Here is a 21,958-nt window from a genome sequence, read left to right as displayed (position 1 = left end):
AAAATCTTATGTTTATCTTTTGCTTTTCCCTCAAGTTAGAAGACAGGAAAATAAACAGGGAAATCAAAGCATTTAATTGGGAGCACAGACAATTCATCAGAAGTGCTACTCCCTACTCTCCCACAAACTGCTGCTCAAATGGCACAACAAAAGATATCGCTGATACTTAGTTTTCAGGTAAAAAGTTTATTTTTAAAAAAATTCTTTAGCCATGGGGGCCGGGAAGGTGGCGCTAGAGGTAAGGTGTCTGCCTTGCAAGCGCTAGCATAGGATGGACCACAGTTCGATCCCCCGGCGTCCCATATGGTCCCCCCAAGCCAGGAGCAATTTCTGAGCGCATAGCCAGGAATAACCCCTGAGCATCAAACAGGTATGGCCCCCCCCAAAAAAAAACAAGAAAAAAAAAATTCTTTAGCCATGACTATTATTTGCTTTAAAAGACCACAAGGGGGAGCCCTGTAGTTACTACATAAGGCAGCATAATAACTGCATAAACTAATTGAAGATATTTTATATTCTAATTTTCCTTTTCTGTTATCCTGAAAAAGAGCCAAAAACCTTGGCTGAAAGCCAATAGTTAACAGAGAATAATTATATTCATCTATGAGACATTCATCCATGAAACACATTTTCTTAAGAGTTTTTATGCAGAACATGCCTGGATAAAAGTTTTAGGAAATGGCCTTTTTGTTTTTCTTCCTTCCCATTGTTATTGTTGTTTTGTTGTGATGAACCAGGGTTGCCACGTCTGGGGTGGGGTCAGGGGTCCCAGACAGCAGAACTGCTGAGACCTCTTTCAGAGTATGTGAGAGACAATGTGAAACAAACTCACGGCACTAAGCTTGCAAAGTCAATACTCTGGTCACGGACCCACTGCCCCAGGCACCGACCAGCCTTTAGCAGGGCAGGAGTACAGCACAGTGGTCCTTCAATTTTAACTCACAGTTACACTCTGAGTCTGAGTCCCAGCTCTGCCAGTTTTACTAGTTTTGAAACCCTAGGAAAGTTATTTAAGGACTCTAATACAGTCTCTCATTTAATAAAATAGGTCTTACAGGATTGCTGTAAAAATTAAATGAGGGTCAGAGTGATAGTACAGTGGATAGGGTGCTTGTCTTGAAAACTGCTGACCCCTGCCAAGTATGTCCCTCCCCCAAATTAAGCTGAAACAAATTAGATAATGCATGTCTTTTGAGTCAAAAATAAATGGCATTAATGGCTATTTTATCTCAATTAAATATTTTTAAGCACAACTTACATTATTTTAACAAAACTAGGCTTATTCTCCATGACAACAAAGCTTTTTCCTGAATATCACTACATACTTTGTTCTATATAAACTTAAATAAAGATTAAATGAGAAATATGCAGAGTATCATTGTTCCGACTGAAAATGTAGACAAAGCTTTATTACATAATTAAGTCGGCTAGTCATAATCTAAGTTAGATCTCTGTTCATGTGAGAATAAAAGGTATAACTAATAATAGTTCCCTTAAGCAATCCATTTTTTGTGGGGGAAGGTTTCCTTTGGGCCACATCTGGCTAGGCTTATCTGGCTAGGCTTAGGAGGTCATATGGGGTTCTGAGGCTCAAACTTGGGTCAGTCTCTTGCAAAGTGAGCACCTTACCTGCTTAATATCCTTCCAGCTCAATCCTTAAGCAATTCCTATCATCTTTCACTTGCAAAATTCAATGTTCCTTTTGTACTTGTAAAGTAGGAGATATAAAACACTATTGAAATATTATGTTAAAAAAAAACAAAAAGCCAAAATAAACGGGATTACTTCAAATTAAAAAGCTTCTGCACAGGGGCCGGCGAGGTGGCATTAGAGGTAAGGTGTCTGCCTTGCAAGTGCTAGCCAAGGAAAGACCTCGGTTTGATCCCCCGGCGTCCCATATGGTCCCCCAAAGCCAGGGGCAATTTCTGAGCGTTTAGCCAGGCGTAACCCCTGAGCATCAAACGGGTGTGGCCCGAAAAACAAAAACAAAAAAAGAAAGTAAAAGGGGGCAAGGGATGATTCGTGGCTTAAGTGCTTCTCCTGCAAATATGAGGCCAAGTTTTCGTTTAATCCCTGGTGCCACCAACTCGCATAAGCATGAGCTCAGGAAGTCTGCTATTGGAGATCTCTGGCACCTCTGTGGAGTGTGGTCTTAGCATGTATTTGTGTGTGTGTAAGCACCACAATCAGCTGTGCAAGCCAATACTGCAACAGCAGCAACAGCTAGAAAAAGGAAAACTAAAAAATAATCCTCTGAATGGAGAAAATGTATACCATATATCCAACAAAGGGCTAATAAAAAAAGGGGTTTGTGTGTATGTGTTTTAATGTTCAAAAAAAAAATCTCACAAACTCAGTAACAATAACTAATTCCATTTTAAAAATAGGAAGAGCGGGATACTTTACCAGAGGTATGCAGGTGAATAACAAATATACATAATGCTTATTATTACCTATCATCAGAGAAATCCAGCTCAAAATGAAAAGACAATGAGATAACACATGTACTTGTGAGAATGGCCTATAACAACAAGAAAGGCTTAAAACAATAACTTATGGTGAAAATCTGGAGAAAAAGATATAGAAAGCTATCTACAATTTTTTTTAAAGATATCAATCATATCTTGTGGTTTCACTCCTGAGTAAAATTTTATCCAAAGAACACACACAAAAATTAATCCAAAAAGATACAAATATACCACTGCTCATTTAGTACCTGTTACAATAGTTAAGATCTGGAAACAACACAGAAGTGCCCAATATTAGACAATTGGGTGAAGATGTGATATATTTGCATGAGAGTACTATTTAGCTATCATGAAATGCTGCCTTGTGAAACAAGGTGGAGGGAAGCAAAATAGAGGGAGAAAGAAAAATGTCCATGATCCCACTCATCTGGTATTTGCAGGAACAAATAAAAAACAAAACAAAACATAAACAAAGTAAAAAGAGAGACAGTGTGCAGTGGAAATAACTCCTTAGACTCTAATTAATGACAGAACTGGATCATGAAGACTTGGTAGCAAGTGAGTTGAAAGGATCCAGAAAACTGACACTGTGGTGAAGGGTGTGGTGACACTGCACCCTAAACATACACTCTCACAGGCTTGTAAAAAAGTAGCATTTAAAAAAAATTATTTTTATTCTTCTTACTACAGATTTACATAGAAATTTGTGTGTATTACACACACAAATTTGGATATAGACATTATAGTCATTATGTATCACAGACATTCCTTAATGATAAATACACTATAAATTACACACACATATATTCTGAAACCCATACACAATATCCAGAGTGAACCCTAGGGGCCCGAGTGGTGACACAGGCAGTAGGGCATCTGCCATGCACACACTATCTAGAATGGACTGCAGTTCGATCCCCACCCCACCCCGGGCGTCCCATATGGTCCCCCAAGCCAGGGGCGATTTCTGAGCGCATACCTAGGAGTAACCCCTGAGTGTCACCGGGTGTGGCCCCAAAAAACAAAACAAAATAAAAAAGAGTTAACCATAATATAAAGATGTAAAATCTAAATTTTGAATGATTTAATGTGTTATTAATAATGTAGGTAACTGTACCACTCTAATGTATGATATTAATAGTGGGGAAAGTTAGGCATGTGTGGACAGGAAATCTCTATACTTGAACCTTGAAACTGCTTTCAAAAGCAAAATCTTAAAAAAGAAAAAAAGAATAAGGGATCAGAGCGATAGCACAGCATTAGGGAAGTTACCTTGAATGCTGCTGATCCAGGACAAACCTGGGTTTGATCCCTGGCATCCCACATGGCCCCCCAAGTCTGCCAGGAGTGATTTCTGAGCACAGAGCCAGGAGTAACCCAAGCACCACCGGGTTTGGGCCAAAACCAAAAAATAAAAAAGAATAAGCAGGAATAAGGGATTTGAAAAGGACAGTGGGATAATGGTGGAGGTTTCCTGAAAAAGTAGTAGAGGAATTATTGGAGTAGCTCTGCCACTGTTAGACAACTTCAATAGTATCAAACTATTAATATTTCAATAAAAGTTAATTAAAAAACAAGAAGCCCCCTACACTACTTAATCAATACTTATTTTACATCTTATCTGACTTAGCATAGTCTGACATACTTAGAACACATAAAAGTTGATTTTATTTTCATATACCATGTGAACACTTAAGAACAGTGGCCAACATAGAATATCCAATTGTAGGGCCAGAGGAATAGCACTGTGGTAGGGCCATATGAGTACCACGGATAGACCTCAGGTCAGGTGAATGCAAGGCAAATGCCCTGTTTACTTAAACTATTATCGTCATCTTTCAGTTATTCTTTCTTTTTTCTTCTGCATCTTGTTTTCTGGAGAAAATGAATCCTGTTTCTGACAGCTCTCTCATAATTGTCTTTCACTCACTACATTTAGTAGTTTCTATGTCATTTTGGGTTTTCACAGTTATACTAACACTACATTGAAATGTGGTTTTCTTATAACATGATCTTCTGGTCATAGATTCAGAATGCTTCTTTAAACTACACTTTATTGGTTTTTTAACTATCTCACAGTGGTCCTTGTACTTTTTAAACAGGGCCAGTTCACTATCCCTCAGACAGTTGGAGGGCCGGACTATAGTAAAAACAAAAACTATGAACAAATTCCAACTCACACTGCATATATATTATTTTGAAGTGAAGAAACAAAATGGGAACAAATACAATATGTGGCCCGTTGGCAGTAGTTTGAGGACCACTACTCTAGAGATTTCTCGTTAACTCTTAGGATTCTTAAAGGTAGCTTCTGCTATTGTCTATTTCTCCTTTTGGAACTCGAGTGACCTTACCTCACATTTCCTGCCAGATTCAAGATAGGAGATAAATCCTTTTAAACTTCACTCCCTTTGTCAGATGAGATCTACGTCCTCTGTTTAGGCAAATTGTGAGACAATGAAAAGGTGATGCTATGCTAATGCCTACACACACAGAACACCAGAGACAGAATGTTCCTACATGTTCTCTATTGGAATGACTGCTCACGAGGGACCAACGGCCCTGTGAGAAGGAAACTTAATCTCTGGGACTGCCATTCATGGGTGACAGAAAGAGAGCACCAGAAATTCTAGCCTTTCTGCTTGGCATCAGATATGATCAAGAAGTCATCTTGAATGTTCCCATTCCAAGAAATGAAATGCAGAGAACTAAGAATCCAAACACATGGAGAGGTTGTTTGAAGTGATTCAGGTGAAGATAAAAAAAAAATACTGTGGAGGAGAAGATGGAACATGATATACCAGGATGGAATTCCTAATCTCATAATCCTAAGGAGAAAAAATATTATTATTATTATGTAGATAAGTTTGAGGGTCACTCTGTTACTACTGGGGAAAAAGTTTACTATGAGAGGGAAGTCCTAACTGTCCCTCTCCATTCATGTTGAGCATACCTCACTCTCATCTATCTTTATTGAGACATTTCTCAGCACTGTGCTTCCAGCTAGCAACCTTGAGGGAAGACTGCTTTCTCTGGGCTAAAGAGTAGCTCAGGAGCCAAAGTGATAGTATTAACAGGTAGGGCGTTTGCCTTGCATGTGGCCAACCCAGGTTCAATACCCAGGACCCCATATGTTTCCTCAAGACTTCCAGGAGTAATTTCCTGAGTCTGAAGCCTGAAATAAGTCTTTAGCACTACCAGATGTCCCCCCCCCCCCCGGCAAACCAATGAAAAAAAAAAAAGTCTGGGGCCGGGCGGTGGCGCTAAAGGTAAGGTGCCTGCCTTGCCTGCGCTAGCCTTGGACGGACCGCCGTTCGATCCCCCGGTGTCCCATATGGTCCCCCAAGCCAGGAGCGACTTCTGAGCACATAGCCAGGAGTAACCCCTGAGCGTTACCGGGTGTGGCCCAAAAACCAAAAAAAAAAAAAAAAAAAGTCTAATTGACTCTTGTCAACATCCATGAAACTAAATCTCAGGGCCGAGAGATAGCACAGCAGTAGGGCATTTGCCTTGCATGCAGCCGATCCAGGATGAACAGTGGTTCAAATCCTGGCATCCCATATGGTCCCCCTTGCCTACCAGGAGTGATTTCTGAGTGCAGAGCCAGAAGTAACTCCTGAGAATCGTTGGGTGTGATCCAAAAACAAAACAAAACAAACAAACAAACAAAAAAAACAGACCTTAAATCTCAACCCTTTACTCTTCTCCTTATGGGAGCGAGTGTTGTTTTGGACCATACTGTGGTGCTCAGGTCTTACTTCTAAAGCTCAACAGTCAGGGATCACTCTGGACAGATTTGAGGGACCATATAAGGTGCCAGGTATGGAACCTAGATTGGCTGCATGTAAGGCGAGCACCCTACCTGCTATTTTATTGCTTCAGACCTTCAACCTACTACAGTTTCTAAAAGTTATAGACTATCTTTTCATATTTTTATCTTTTGGCTCTTTATGTTCCATTCTAAATAATTACTTCTGACCTGAGGTCCAATACACAAATTCTCTCTTCATTTTGGTCTTATTTACTATATGACATTTTTCTATCTTAAGATTTCTATCTGGCCCTTTTCCTTTTTTATATATAGGGGCCTCTCTGGACAATGCTTGATCTAATGCTGTGTACTTGGCAGTTTAATTCCCAGGAACTGTGATCTGTTGCTGCTGACTTTTAGCAGTGCTCAGGAGTCACCAGGCTACACAGGGTGTCAGCACTGGGAGGCAATGTGGTACAAAGGACCAAACTCAGGATTGTGCATATGCTGAGCATGTGCTTTAACATATTACACTATTTCACATTTTGGTTATTTTCAAACTACTCAGTCCCTACTAAAAGTCCTTTTCTGTTTGTTTTGTTTGTTTGCTGTTTGTTTCTTTGTATCATATCTGATAATACTAAAGGCTACTCACAACTCCTTGCTAAAATGAGTTAGCAACAAAAGAGTGTTAAGAACCTGCCTTAGGGTGTCAGGGAATGAATCCAGTGTGTCAGCATGCAAAGCACAAGCATGTGTGCCATTACTTTGAACCATCTCCCAGCCCTTTCCTGAAGCTCAGCTTTTATTTTTCCCCACAAACAAAATAATTGTCTTATCTATTTGGGGGAGTTTGAGGACCATACCCGGTGGTGCTGAGGCTATTCCTGGCTGTTCTCAGGAGTAATCCCAAGTCGTATTCAGGAATCATAAGTGATGCCAGGGATGGTACTTAGGCCAGAGACATGCAAGATAAAAGTTGTATCCCCTGTAATCTCTCTGGATTTTATTTATTTATTTTGGTATTTGGGTCACACCCGGCAGTGCTCAGGGGTTACTCCTGGCTCTATGCTCAGAAATTGCTCGTGGCAGGCTCAGGGGACCATATGGAATGCCGGGATTTGAACCACTGACCTTTTGCGTGCAAGGCAAATGCCTTACCTCCAGGCTATCTCTCCGGCCCCCTACAAATGGTAATTTTAAAACCCATGTGCTATATAATTCCATTTTTGGTATTTCTCATAGACATTTCTATGGTCTGCTGTTGCTCTTCAATTTTGGTCACATTCCCTTATTCCTTGATTTTTAATAAAATATGCATTCAAATTTTACTTAGTGCTTGACACTGTACATAAAAATTTATAAAACTGGGGCTAATATAACCTTCCTCCAGTGATGTTAACTTTCTTCTTCTTTTTTTTTTTTTTTCTGTCTTGTTTTTGGTCTATATGCAGTGATGCTCTGGAGTAACTCCTGGCTCTACACTCAGGAATCACTCCCTGGCAGTGCAAGGGAGAACATATGAGATGTTGGGGATTGAATTTGGATCAACCACTTACAAGGCAAACACCCTACCCACTGTACTATTGCTCTGGTCCCCAACATTTACTCTTAGAGGCACCAGTGTCAGAGATCACCTAATCTAAATGTCAATGGTTTACATCAAAGCTGGAATTTATTTCAATGGTATAGCAATTTATTTATTTATTTATTTATTTATTTATTTTTTTTTTTTGGTTTTTTGGGCCACACCCATTTGATGCTCAGCGGTTACTCCTGGCTAAGCGTTCAGAAATGGCCCCTGGCTTGGGGGGACCATATGGAATGCCAGGGGATCGAACTGCGGTCCTTCCTTGGCTAGCGCTTGCAAGGCAGACACCTTACCTCTAGCACCACCTCATCGGCTCCAGCAATTTATTTTTGAAAAGCAAAGACAAGGACCAACACGCCAACATTGTCAGACATAAAAACCCAGTTTTTTCTTTTTCTTTTTTTTTCCTTTTTTTTGGGCCACACTCAGCAATCATCAGGGATTACTCCTGGCTCTGGATTCAGAAACTACTCCTGGTGGTCTTCGGCAGATCATATGGAATGCCAGATATTGAGCCCAGGTTGACTGTGTGCTAGGCAAATACATTATCTACTACATTATCTCTCCCCAGGTTTTGTTATTTAAAAGTTGTGACCATCAAAATTGTCTTAGTTTCTCATCCTCCTTTCACAGAATCAACAGGTGCTTTTAAGGGGAAGTGGTCTGAATGTCAGGATTCTCTCTTTGCCTTAATAGCATTCTAAAATGTTTATATACACATCTTTCATACTTTATCCTATTTTCCCTAAGTTTTTTTTTTAATGAAACTGTTAACCAAAATAAATTACTTAACATTACTAAAAGTGGACCTTCTTCAAAAACAAACTGTATTTAAGGATTGCCTATGTTTTGTTTGTTGCTGACTTTTCTCATCATGGACCAGACTTGTCAGAATGAAGGGGCTTTCAAAATAATCTCCACATTTGCATTTGTGAACATTAGATGTATTTTCATACCAGCAAAACAAAAATAGCACCCTTTTTACACATCTTTTCATTGAAGCACTGTGATTTACAGAGTTTTATGCCTTATAATATACCAATCCAATATCTTTCCATCACATATAAACTTTCTTTTTTTTCCTTTTTTTGTCTTACATATAAACTTTCTAAACTATGAAGTACCTTTATTAAATGTCACTTTCTCTGAAGCAATGAAAATAAAATCACTTGGAATAAGACAAATTCTAAGGATGCAGGGGTAAATCAGCAGGAAATTTATCTCCCGTACAAGTGTGTGATTTCTTTCCTGGTGCCACCTGAAAACACCATGTGCACCACACATTGGTCCTACAAAAGATTGTATGGCCCATGTTCTACTATACTCAGATGTGTTAGCAATGTGCCCAGGAATGCGACCTAGTGTGTGTGTACAAGGACCACAGCTAAAGTGTGCTTCCCATTGGCAACCTCAGCTGAGTGTGTAAACAAGACTGTGTGTAAGTTCTGTTCACAGTAACAAGGAAAGGATGCAAAGGTAAGCAATACAACATATTTTCTAAGTAATTCTAGGGGTCAGAGTGATCAAACAGTGGCTAGGCCACTTGCCAGAAGTAAACCCTGAGTACAGAGCTATGTGCGGAGACTCAAAACAAACAAACAAATCAAAAATAGCACCAAATATTTTCAAAGAAAAAAAGTTGTCAAAGAAATTTTATATTAAATCAGAAAGGAGAAAAAAAACAATCACAATTTGTATTTTAATACTTTCCATTCTCATTTTGCTTTAAACATTCACTAACATTTACAAATAAAGCATCATTTATCAGGATACAATGTTTTTAACATTCCAAATATTAGCTTTTTATTCTTTATCCTTGCAAACTTCTAATTTTTATGAAGACTTAAGAGTTTACTGGGCCCGGAGAGATAGCACAGCAGCGTTTGCCTTGCAAGCAGCCAATCCAAGACCAATGGTTTGAATCCTGGTGTCCCATATGGTCCCCTGTGCCTGCCAGGAGCTATTTCTGAGCAGCCAGCCAGGAGTAACCCCTGAGCACCGCTGGGTGTGGCCCAAAAACAAAAACAAAAACAAAAACAAAAAAAAAAGAGTTTACTAAATATCTGAAAGAAATGATTCATCTGCCAGCACTTACCATGAAAAATACGAAAATCAATATATGGATGAGATCCTCTTCTCTCTGATTCAAATCCTGCTCGACTCCTTACACGTACATCTCCTGGGTAGAACAGAAAATAGAATCTCAACTTATAAGATGCCATTTGGAAAGATGATCCCATATACATGAAAGGCTCATAAGTCACATTGCTATGATTGCCAAACAAGGATATATAAGAAATAGATAATTAAGAGTTGATTTAAGACCATGCTCATAGGGTATGGCTTCCTGAGCAGGCAGCTGCTCATTGTAGCTATGAGATAATCTGCCCAGATAAAGTTCCCCTGAGACCTCCCAGGAAGTGAGGAGGACCTGACAGCTACTTAGGAAAGATGCATAGGAGACTACAAAAAGAACAATGGTAAAGCTGCACTAACCCATACCAGGCACTGTGAGTGCAGATTATAAACCTAAAGAATCAACTAGTAGTAACAACTGCTAACAGACTATTAATAGCAACACAATGGTAGTAGGAGACTTCAACACTGCTGTCACTACTTAACAGATAAACTTGACTAAAAACTCAGTAAGGAACTAGTACTTGCTCTGAAGGAAGAAATGGAAGGGAAGGGTATATTGTGAAACATATGTCTTCATATCTAAAAGCTAAATACACTCTGTGTCTCATGGTAATTTAATTTTTTTGTTTTGTTTTGTTTTTGGCTCACACCCAGCAGCGCTCAGGGGTTCTTCCTGGCTCTATGCTCAGAAATCGCTCCTGGCAGGCTAGGGGGACCATATGGGATGCAGGGATTCGAACCAATGACCTTCTGCACGAAAGGCAAACACCTTAACTCCATGCTATCTCTTTGGCCCCGGTAATTTAATTTTTAAAAAGGCGATTTAATTTTGCTTTCTGGTAGAAATGGGATTTCTGGGGTAATAACTTTGGTGCTCAGATAAGTGCTCAGGAGACCACTGCAGTGTTCTGAATATAACAAGGGGCTCTATAAAGCATACCATGTATTGCATTCCCACCCTTAGCGCTATCTCCTTGACCTAAATGAGCTGATTTATTTGAAGAGATTTATAAAATTTCAGATCTGTGGGCTGGAGATAGTACAGAAGATAAATCATTTATTGCCTTGCATGTGCCTGACCCAGGTTTAATCCCAGACGACTTATTTTGTGCCCTGAGCCTACCAAGAGTGATCCCTTACTATTGAGGGTATGGCTTACAAACAAAACCAAAAATATCAATACTGATTTCTAAGGCTATATGAGTTTTATATTTTTGTTTTGGGGCTATACCTGGCCATGCTCAGGGGTTAGTGGCCCTTCACTGAGGAATTACTCCTGGCAGTGCTCAGGAGACCATATCAGATACTAGGGATAGAACCTTGGTCGTTTGTATGCAAGTAAAATACTTTATCCACTGTACTCTGGCCTGGTTACATGAGTTTTAAAATTTTTATCTACATAGTAGCTTTATTATAAAATTACTACCTAATTTACTGTTAGCCTTCTGGAAGATGTCTATGTGCTAACCTTATCTAGTACCTTATTGCTGACTTAATACAGGAAACTAAGGGAGGAATTCTGAGCATAAGGGGGTTCACAGAAGATTCCCCTAAGAAATAATAAGTAAACTTGACTATCAAAGCCTCATGGCATGAATTAAAGTTCAAGAGATAAAGGAGGGTGTGGGTGAAGACATAAATCTAACAAAGAGAGGAATAGAAAAAACATGACACAAATACTCAACCTGAGTAACATGTTAAAAATTTAAGAATGCTGGGGCCGGAGAGATAGCATGGAGGTAAGGTATTTGCCTTGCATGCAGAAGAGTGGTGGTTCGAATTCTGGCATTCCATATGGTCCCCCAAGCCTGCCAGGAGCGATTTCTGAGAGTAGAGCCAGGAGTGACCCCTGAGCGCTGCTGGGTATGACCCCCCCCCCAAAAAAAAAACAAATTAAGAATGTAAAAAAATTTGGGGTCAGAAAGATAGTACAAAGGTAGGGCGTTTGCCTTAGACACAAAAGGTCAGTGGTTCGAATCCCAGCATCCCATATGGTCCCCAGAGCCCGCCAGGAGCAATTTCTAAGTGTAGAGCTAGAAGTAACGCCTGAGCACTGCCGGGTGTGACCCAGAAACCAAAAAAAAAAAAAGAATGTTAAAAAATTTAAGGACTAGATAAAGACAAGTGATTTAACCATAATCCACTGAGAGTTAAATATACCTCCAAAGACAGAACTAAAGGATCAAGTAATTCAAAGTCAGATAACTGTCTTTTTTTTTTTTTTGGTTTTTGGGCCACACCTGGCGGTGCTCAGGGGCTACTCCTGGCTGTCTGCTCAGAAATAGCTCCTGGCAGGCACGGGGGACCATATGGGACACCGGGATTCGAACCAACCACCTTTGGTCCTGGATCGCTGCTTGCAAGGCAAACGCCGCTGTGCTATCTCTCCGGGCCCCTCATAACTGTCTTTATTAGCAAAACTAGAAATCTTCAGCAAAACTAGAAATCTATGATTTTCATAAATGAAGAAAACCTAGGATACAATTTTACATTGTGTTCTAATGACATTCCAGTTACTACCTGTGCTCTCTGCTGAAGGAGGTGTTCTTTACATGACAGAAATCAACCATAATCATGGTGTTTAAATATATTAATTAAAAAAACCCAGCAACAACCCCCCTCCCAAACAGCTGTGATCTAACACCTCCCTCCTTTATTCATTCCACTTTTGGGTTTTTTTTTTGGGGGGGGTCACACCCGTTGACATTCAGGGGTTATTCCTGGCTATATGCTCAGAAATCGCTCCTGGCTTGGGGGACCATATAGGACGCCGGGGGATTGAACCACTGTCTGTCCTAGGCTAGCGCTTGCAAAGCAGATGCCTTATCTTTAGCATCACCTCTCTGGCCCCTATTCATTCCACTTTTAGTATTAATTCATAATTCTAAATCTCAGCGTAATGAATTATTTATGTAGCAGTGAATAAAAATGTCTAATGAAAAATACCTCATTCTCAAATAATAAAAAATAAATTACTACTCACCTAGCATACGAATGTACAATGCAGTTTGATCAGAACTGTCATAGGAAATAGCTCCACGCCTCTGGGAAAAAAAAACATGATTTATGACAATAAGTACATGTATTATAAATTCAACTCAATAAAAAAAGAGAAAACTAGATGGTATCTGCACTTAAAATCTCTAGTTGTAAAGAAAACAACTCCGATGTAGCTACATATTACTACAAGAGAGTAGTATGCAGTAGTCAGACATTTAGCCTATTGGAATAAGTCAAACAAATCCAGTTGGGGAATGGTCTCTGCACAGAAGAAAAATAAATAGGCTAAGTACTTAGTGATCAATGAGCAAGCAAACAAAAAAATAATCACAGATGGGAAGAAAGGCATTAGCAAGAAATAAAGGGTGGGGCTGGAGCAATTGAATATCGGGAGGTGTGTTTGCCTTGCATGCAGTCAACCTGAGTTCAATCCCCAGCAACCCATATGGTCCCCTGAGCCTGCCAGGAGTAATTTCTGAGTGCCACCCGGTATAGTCAAAAATAAAAACAAACAAACAAGTAAATAAATGGAACAAAATGGTCACAGAGGCTACAAAAAGCTTTTTTTTTTTTTAATCTGGTGCCATTCAGAGATTTAAATATATATATTTTGTACTTAGAACAGATACAGAAGGTTGGAGGTGGTTCCCTACCTAATGTGAGGCTTACAAGCAGAACTGGTGTTCTGGTGTTCTATTCCTAGTGCTGCCTTATGTACCCTAGGTACCATTCTGGTAGCTTTGAAATTTATGCTTAGTAGCTTTGCAATCCCTGCAAACCATTTCTGATTGCACTCAGCCAGGAGTACGAAGCTCCAACACCAGAAAAAGGGTGTGGGCCCGGAGAGATAGCACAGCGGCATTTGCCTTGCAAGCAGCCAATCCAGGACCAAAGGTGGTTGGTTCGAATCCTGGTGTCCCATATGGTCCCCCGTGCCTGCCAGGAGCTATTTCTGAGCAGACAGCCAGAAGTAACCCCTGAGCACCGCCGGGTGTGGCCCAAAAACCAAAAACCAAAAAAAAAAAAAAAAAAGGGTGTAAGCCCCAGAACTCAGAACTAAGAAAGACTTGCGACAATGTGGCCAGGAGCCTGACTCCTGGTGAACATGTATGGAAGGCAATACAACTAGACAAATGCGAACAACAGTTCATGAATGAATGCAAGTGTTGAAAATAAAATTCTGATTTCCAATACTGGTTGTCTCCAGGGAATCTGGGGGGACAGAGGAGTGGCAATAGTGTAGTAGTAGTAAGTAGTTGTATTATCTTTTGCAGTCTTACTGTAATGTGTATTTATTATATAGTTATAAAATAAAAGTAAAATAATAATCTATGAAAGAAATCTGCAATGAAAACAAGACGTCAACTATCCAGAGACTATATGTCTTCTGATAAACTCTACTCTGGAGCAGTCACTGTAGTCACCAGGTATTAAAAGACACCACTCCCACCTTCTCTTCAAAGCCCCCACCAGGAGATATTTCATTTATTAGATTATAGAGCTCTTCTTCATACTGCCATCTTAGAAGAAATTCTAGAAACTCTGGAATGTATGTAGAAATAAATATATCTGTGAGCCAAGTATTAATGAGATTTAAGATATTACTGGGGCCGGAGTGGTGGTGCAAGTGGTAAGACATCTGCCTTGCCCATGGTTCGATCCCCCAGCATCCCATAAGATGCCCCAAGCCAGGAGCGATTTCTGAGCCAATAGCCAGGAGTGAACCCTGACTGTCATCAGGTGTGGCCCAAAAACCAAAAAAGAAAAAAAAAGATATTACAGTTTGTTATGGTCTATACCTACTACCTGCCAGTTGTCCATTAACAACTCGTAAAATAATGGTCAAATACATAGTCACCTGCTATTTCTTTTTGTTGTTGTTGTTTTGTTTTGTTTTGGGGCCATACCCGTTTGATGCTCAGGGGTTACTCCTGGCTAAGTGCTCAGAAATCGCTCCTGGCTTGGGGGGACTATATGGGATGCCGGGGGATCAAACCCAGATCAGTCTTAGACTAGTGTGGGCAAGACAGATGCCTTAGCCCTTGCGCCACCGCTCTGGCCCCTATTCTTCTCATTATTAAGTAAATGGATGCTATTAGTGAGTACTAATGGCGACTATACTGAATTGAATTCAGTGCCTCACATATACAAGGCAAGCCCTCTACCAGCTCCATAATTTAAGAAAATTGAGTACACAAATACCACAAATGCTGTACAGTAAAACCATAGACATGATTTTTATAAAATAGACCCAAATGAGATGAAACATTTCTAAAGAACAAAATTTTAAATCCATCACTAAGTCCTTAGTTTTATACATCGTCTCCTTATAACAACACAATTCAGACAAGATTCAAATAAGATTCATTATTCTCGCTTAGAAATTCTGGTAGAATGATCTATAGTAATTTATTGTGGAAAACTACAGACAGTATAAAATAGCATTAAAATATTTGTTCACGCTAGAATCATACTATTAACATGTTTCTCACGCTAGAATCATGCTATTAACATGTTTATATGAGCTTTATTACAACCTGTGTTTTTAAACCTATCATTTTTAAATAGTAAAATACTATTAGAATTTTATTTTTGATAGAAATAGTAGAATAAAAGAATTCAAGAGCTTGACTGTGTTACACTGTCAGTCATAAAACACTGAATTACATTTCCCCCTTATAAGTGAATGGAAACAACTGAGAAGCTGTGACTCGTGACTCTTCTAATTTTGCCATCCTGGGAACAGCTTGTAAAGCAAACTAGTATAGGTCAAAATATGGGTGAGGCTGAGCTAATCAGAAACTGACAGTCACAGCATAAACAAGTTCAAGTGTAAGGCTCCAAAGGATCTGTTGCCACACTAACAGTTCTAAGTGCCCTGCTAAGATATCCACTCATCTAGAATCAGGGTGAATTACTCTTTCCCGTAAGATCTGACTTACTAGGTAAAGGAGATGTGCCCTGTAATATGAAACATCTTTAAAGATGTTTTAAACAAAGAGCAAAGATACTTTAAGAGCCACTGTTTTTTTTTTTTATCATTTATCTTGTTCAAGATTTCCTCTGAAATAATCTATTCTATAAGAACAAGTTTGTTTTCCTTTTATGGTCAAAGTAATGGTATACTTTTGACTTAACACTTGATTTCCTCTTCTGTGCCAAAAATTGTTCTAGGTTCTTTCATACAAGACAGGTTTATTGAGTCTATTTTATAGATTAGGGAGTTGATGATCAAAGTTAAACACAGTAATACTAAAATTTTTGGTAATGCCCGGAGAGATAGCACAGCGGCGTTTGCCTTGCAAGCAGCCAATCCAGGACCAAAGGTGGTTGGTTCGAATCCCGGTGTCCAATATGGTCCCCCGTGCCTGCCAGGAGCTGTTTCTGAGCAGACAGCCAGGAGTAGCCCCTGAGCACCGCCGGGTGTGGCCCAAAAACCAAAAACCAAAAAAAAAAAAATTTTTTTGGTAATGAATGAAAAAAATTATTTGGTAAAATAAAAATGATAGCAACATGTTATTCAAATATTGCATTGGCCTAATGAACAGTATTCTTCCTATTTATATTTCCCACACAAATCATATACTTTTTTGGATCAGTTTAATTCTTGATTTTGGGGCCACACCCACTTGTGCTCAAAGATACTCCTGTGGTGCTCTGGGGACCACGTGGTATCAGATCAACTTCTAGTCTCCTCCATGCAATGCATGCACTCAGTCCTTTTGGTCTAAAAACAATTTAAATGTTTTGGTGGCCACTATAAAAGGGAAAGGTCCTTGAAAACACTGACAATTCAACTAAAACATCTCAATATTAAGTTGATCTTAATGGAATAGTTTGGCAAGCAATTCTCTAAAAAGAAAAATTAAGATATGTCAGTGGAATAATTCCTAACTTATAAAAAATTTGACTGCAGTTTTTCTCAAGACATTCTTTAAGCAGATTCACTAAGAAAACAGAGCTGCTTCAAATCAGAGATAATTGTGCTAAAAAAAAGTTATGCTTAAATGTCAAACAGTCCTTATTAGGGTCTAAAATCTTGCTTAAAAAAAGAAAATCAACTTAGTGAAAGTGTGTGTTGCTTACCCAATGATAATGGCCTTTCTTATAAAATTTAAGTTAATATTCTTCAAATTCTTAGTAGAAAGATACAGAGTAGGAGAAAAATGTAATCATTTTTACATAATAAAAATACAAAACAATCTTTATTTTATTTTATTTTATTTATTTTTATATTTTTGGTTTTTTGGGCCACACCCGTTTGATGCTCAGGTGTTACTCCTGGCTAAACGCTCAGAAATCGCCCCTGGCTTGGGGTGACCATATGGGACGCCGAGGGATTGAATCACGGTCCTTCCTTGGCTAGCACTTGCAGGGAAGACACCTTACCTCTAGCACCACCTCTCCGGCCCCTACTAAACAACCTTAACATAACTTTAAATATTTCCTACTTTAGACCCTCATCGAGAGAGCAAATAATTAACATTCTAGCAAGCCTGAAGTTTATAATTCAAGTTTAATCTGTTCAATAATCTTAATTTAATATATTATTAGAAAGTCAAACATTTTAGCAGTATCTAGACTTTGAGAAAACACAATAGAGAATGATATTTAATTGTAATTATTTATAAATCTTGGTTATTAAACTTGAAAGACATAAGCTTTCAGTTTTTATTTCCAATAATTCCAGAATATTTAAAATAAATATTCTCCATATCTAAGTTGTTTAATAAAAATTATATACAGTAGTTTCAAGCCTTTTTGTTGTCTAATAAAACTCTTTCAATCACACAGAAATAAAACCTGACAAAGCAAAAGGAGAAGAAACTCAACTGGCTATTTCATTCCTACCAAATATGTATCACAATCCTAAAAATAATGATGGCCTACCTTGGAGGTGATCCACTTGATAAGAACTAAAGCCAGGCACCAGATCAATGTTATTCCCATTGGATCAGTCAAAAGCCCACTACATAATCTCTGTCTTCTTTCAGAGAGCACACAAGTCTTGAGAGGAGTGTGATAATAAGCAGCTGTCAGAGGCAGGCGAGGGGACACTGACAGCCTTGAACCTCAGGCAGCTGCCCTCAACCCAATATCACCTGACTGTCCCGAGAAAGAGCTGCCAACAGGCCTTCTCATCCAGCGCATGCATAATGTCATAACCCTGGGCCTGGGGTAGGACAGTGCAAGTAAGTAATCTTGTTAGAGAAAGGGCAAAACCTTGGTGAGTGTTCACCTTACATTCTCAGCAAATGAAGCTGACTAGTCAACATATTATCGAAGCTTTAAAACAACTTGAAAAAAAAAGTTTAGCAATACTAAAAGTTTCTTCAGCTTTTACAGACAGATCATTTACACAGATCTTGGTATTTGAAAATATTAATGCATTTTATTATCTTTTAATTTTTTAAATCAACATTTATTTAACCTTTTATTTCCTGTAGAGCTAGAATTCTTTTTGAATGTTGTTTTATCTGTGCTATTTAACAATCCACTCATTTGAACCTACAGAGGCCAGCCCAACTAGCACTTTGAAGTAATTAAAAGCTCATTATTAGTCCCTGCCCTGCTGAAGCCATGCCAGCTGCACCCACCACCCACAATCACTGTTTCATAAATGGCCTAGCTTCACCACTTAACCACTGATCTCTGCAGAGTTGCTGAGACTCCAGGTGTGCCGATATTTGGACTGACACTACCAGAAAATTTTTGGAGTGTGGACACCCTCCATTACATTTTAAGGAGCCCTGGTAGCTGGAACCAAGCTCCACAAAAACCAAAGTATCAGCCATAGAGCTTGGAATACTGGACCACAAGACTGCATGTGCAGCCATGTGACAACTATATATTTTTTCCAATAATGTCATCCAAGTAGGAACAAACCATTTTAGATGTCAATGTCAATTCAAAGCCACTTAAGGTTCAGAAACAAAACAAATGGCTGAAAAAACAACCAGCAACAAATTACTTAGTAGGCCTCTGGCAACAACTTTAATAAACTCATAATGAAACACATTAATTTTCACAATTATTTCTATGGTTAAATGTAAAAAATAATTTTATTATCACTTACGTGCAAACTAGCAATAGAAAATATATTATTTTGTGCTTGCCCAAGGGGAAGGCTTGTGAATGGGTGGGAATATGAGAATAATATGAAGGGAATTTTACATTGGTGGTAGGATTGGTCTTGGAACAAGTGTATTATAAGCAACTATGCAATACATAGCTTTTATAAAGTAATTTACGTATATAAAATAATACATTAGTTTCTATATTTCAAAAAGCTATTTCATGCTTTACTTATACAAACTTAGATGACAATTGGGGCCAGCATAGCTCTGGGACCCAGGAACCACACATGGCTGTGCTCAGTGGAGTAAACTTGAGGCTTTGTGCATTTTACAATTTTTTTGTTTTTGTTTTTGTGCCACACACAGCAGTGCTCAGGGGTTACTCCTGGCTCTTCACTCAAGAATCACTCCTGGTGGGCCCGGAGAGTTAGCACAGTGGTGTTTGCCTTGCAAGCAGCCGATCCAGGACCAAAGGTGGTTGGTTCGAATCCCGGTGTCCCATATGGTCCCCCGTGCCTGCCAGGAGCTATTTCTGAGCAGACAGCCAGGAGTAACCCCTGAGCACCGTCGGGTGTGGCCCAAAAAAAAACAAAAACAAAACAAAAACAAAAAAAAAGAATCACTCCTGGTGGGCTAGGGGATGATATGGATGCCAGGATTGAACTCGATGGGCAACAGGCAAGGCAACTGCCTTACCCACTCACTGTACTAGTGCTCTAGACTCATGTTCTACATTGGGGTGGGGGGGCATACCCAGCGGTACTCAGGGGTTACTCCAGGCTCTATGCTCAGAAATCGCCCCTGGCAGGCACAGGGGACCATATTGGATACTGGCATTCGAACCACTGTCCGTCCAGTGTTGGTCGCATGCAAGGTAAAACCTTACCACTGTGCTATTGCTTCAGCCCCATCTATATTATTTTTAATATTTTCTCATTCTTCTCAACTGTGAGATCCCTCATATACATTTATTTATCTTCATGATCCTTTACAGAAACCAGAATCCAAGTATTCAGAAACATGTATTCAACCATCACTATGTACCAGGCCCTGTGCTAGATTTCAGGGACATATTCTGAGTGAAACCAGACATGGTCCTGCCCTTCTGAAGCTTACGGCCCCATCAGTCAACAGGACTGTGCAACATGAAGCCAAGATTGGAACTACCATCTTGCATGAATCTAACCTAGTTAAGAGGCTTTTTCCCAGAGAACCTGAGAGTCTCAAAACTGAAGTGAAGCTGCAATACCATCAAGAGGACTGAAAGGACATTCTTGCCAACAAAACCATGTGGTAGAGAAGGGAATAGGAACAGGAAGGAATGCACTGGGAAGAGGATGAGCCAGAGTGGAAGGTTCATGAAGATCTATTTTCAACCTAAAACCTACTTCTACCCTGCTTAAGAACTTTAACAGATCATGTCAAGTAGAGCAAGATGGGCTAAGTAGATGGATAGACAGTTAGGAGACCACTTCCAGGAGAGAGGTGTCAATGGCTGCACTATGTGGTGGGGATCAGAGCAGTGGACTGGCTGGAAGATTACTAAGGACAGAACAGTGTCACAGACTGCAGCTCATAAGCAAGAAAGTCACCTGCATATAAAAAGCACAGAGGTGATTCTTTATTTCTTTAAAGTAGTACTTTAACAAGTAAAGTAAAAATTAATTTTTATTACCCAATGTATAAAACATAAAGTTCATGTTCATTTTAAATCTGTGAAAATACAGATCAAATGGACAGGTTGAAATTCAATTTGCCAAAATTGAAGATGTTTACAGCTTGTGAATTTCTCACTATACCTAATATGTTTCTCTCTCTCTCTCTCTCTCTCTCTCTCTCTCTCTCTCTCTCTCTCTCTCTCTCTCTCTCTCTCCTATACTAACATTTTAAATGTGAATCCTTGCACACAATAAGATAACTTTATTCTTTTATCAAGAACCTAAGTATGAGATGACTCTCTCCATTTCTTTAAGATTCTAGTAACCAAACTCACATGATGCCCAGCAATGAATGGGTCAGGGTAGCAGTGTGTTTAAGCCAAACTCTACAAAGAAATAACAGCTACATTAAGGGGGCAGTACTGGCGGCTAAAAAAAGTTGCATACTCCTAAATATATAGCTCACTACTTCCACACACACGGCTCAGGAATACTTCATATCCCCTCCATCCCTCCACTCACATGCCTATAGCCAAGTTTTGAGAGCAAATACAATGTTGCCATTTTGGGGTATAGTACTTAAGTATTTTTATGAAAGTCATTTGCATAATGAAAAGCTCCAAAATCTACACTTCTCATGAAGTCTGCTTATACAGGGATAAATATGGAGAGTTTTATGTTGAGTGAAATGAGTCAGAGGGAGAGCGATAGATGTAGAAAGATCACGTTCATTTGAGATAGGAAAAAAGTATGATAACAACACTCTAACACAATAGAGACGAAGGCCAGGAGGACTAGTCTATCTATGGTAGGAAGCGTGACAAAAAATTAGTGGAGAGAAGGGACCACTATGACAATGATAGTTGAAAATTATCATTGAACAAGAACTAGTGCTGAAAGGAGGTAAAATGATTTCAGTAACAATATTGCACACCACATTGTCCAAAAGGATAAATGGAAAGAGAGAGAGAAATAAAAATGTTTGTCATGGAAGTGGGGGTGCATTCAGGTGGGAATGATGGAACTAGAAATACTGGTAGCAGGAAATGTGCACTGGCAAAGGAAGAGACAGGTGTTTGTATCTAAATTATTATTTATTTATATAAATTTATTATTGATAATTATCATTATTGCTAGTGATTATTCATATTATTCAAATCTTTTAATTCATTTCCCTCCCCAGAGACAGTGATCAAATCTAGGACCTTATACGTGATGATACACTCTTCTTTTGAGATATATTTATTACTAACTTAAATTGAAAATTTAGTATC

At 39.1% G+C, this 21,958-nt stretch overlaps 1 protein-coding gene across 1 annotated transcript in view; it reads right to left on the bottom strand.

Annotated features, from left to right (window-relative positions):
* Positions 1–21,958, bottom strand: part of PDE7A (phosphodiesterase 7A) — a 105,402-nt gene that overhangs the window by 38,407 nt on the left and 45,037 nt on the right. The window contains exons 2-3 of the mRNA XM_049781822.1: positions 12,933–12,993; positions 9,906–9,989 (exon numbers count right to left, since the gene is read on the bottom strand). Of these exons, the coding sequence (XP_049637779.1) occupies positions 9,906–9,989; positions 12,933–12,993 (145 nt within the window). The remainder of the gene's footprint in view (positions 1–9,905; positions 9,990–12,932; positions 12,994–21,958) is intronic.

Source organism: Suncus etruscus, chromosome 10 (assembly GCF_024139225.1).
Source record: "Suncus etruscus isolate mSunEtr1 chromosome 10, mSunEtr1.pri.cur, whole genome shotgun sequence".
Taxonomy (NCBI): domain Eukaryota; kingdom Metazoa; phylum Chordata; class Mammalia; order Eulipotyphla; family Soricidae; genus Suncus; species Suncus etruscus.
Note: the sequence above shows the minus strand (reverse complement) of the source record. Positions and strands in the feature narration are given on the sequence as shown.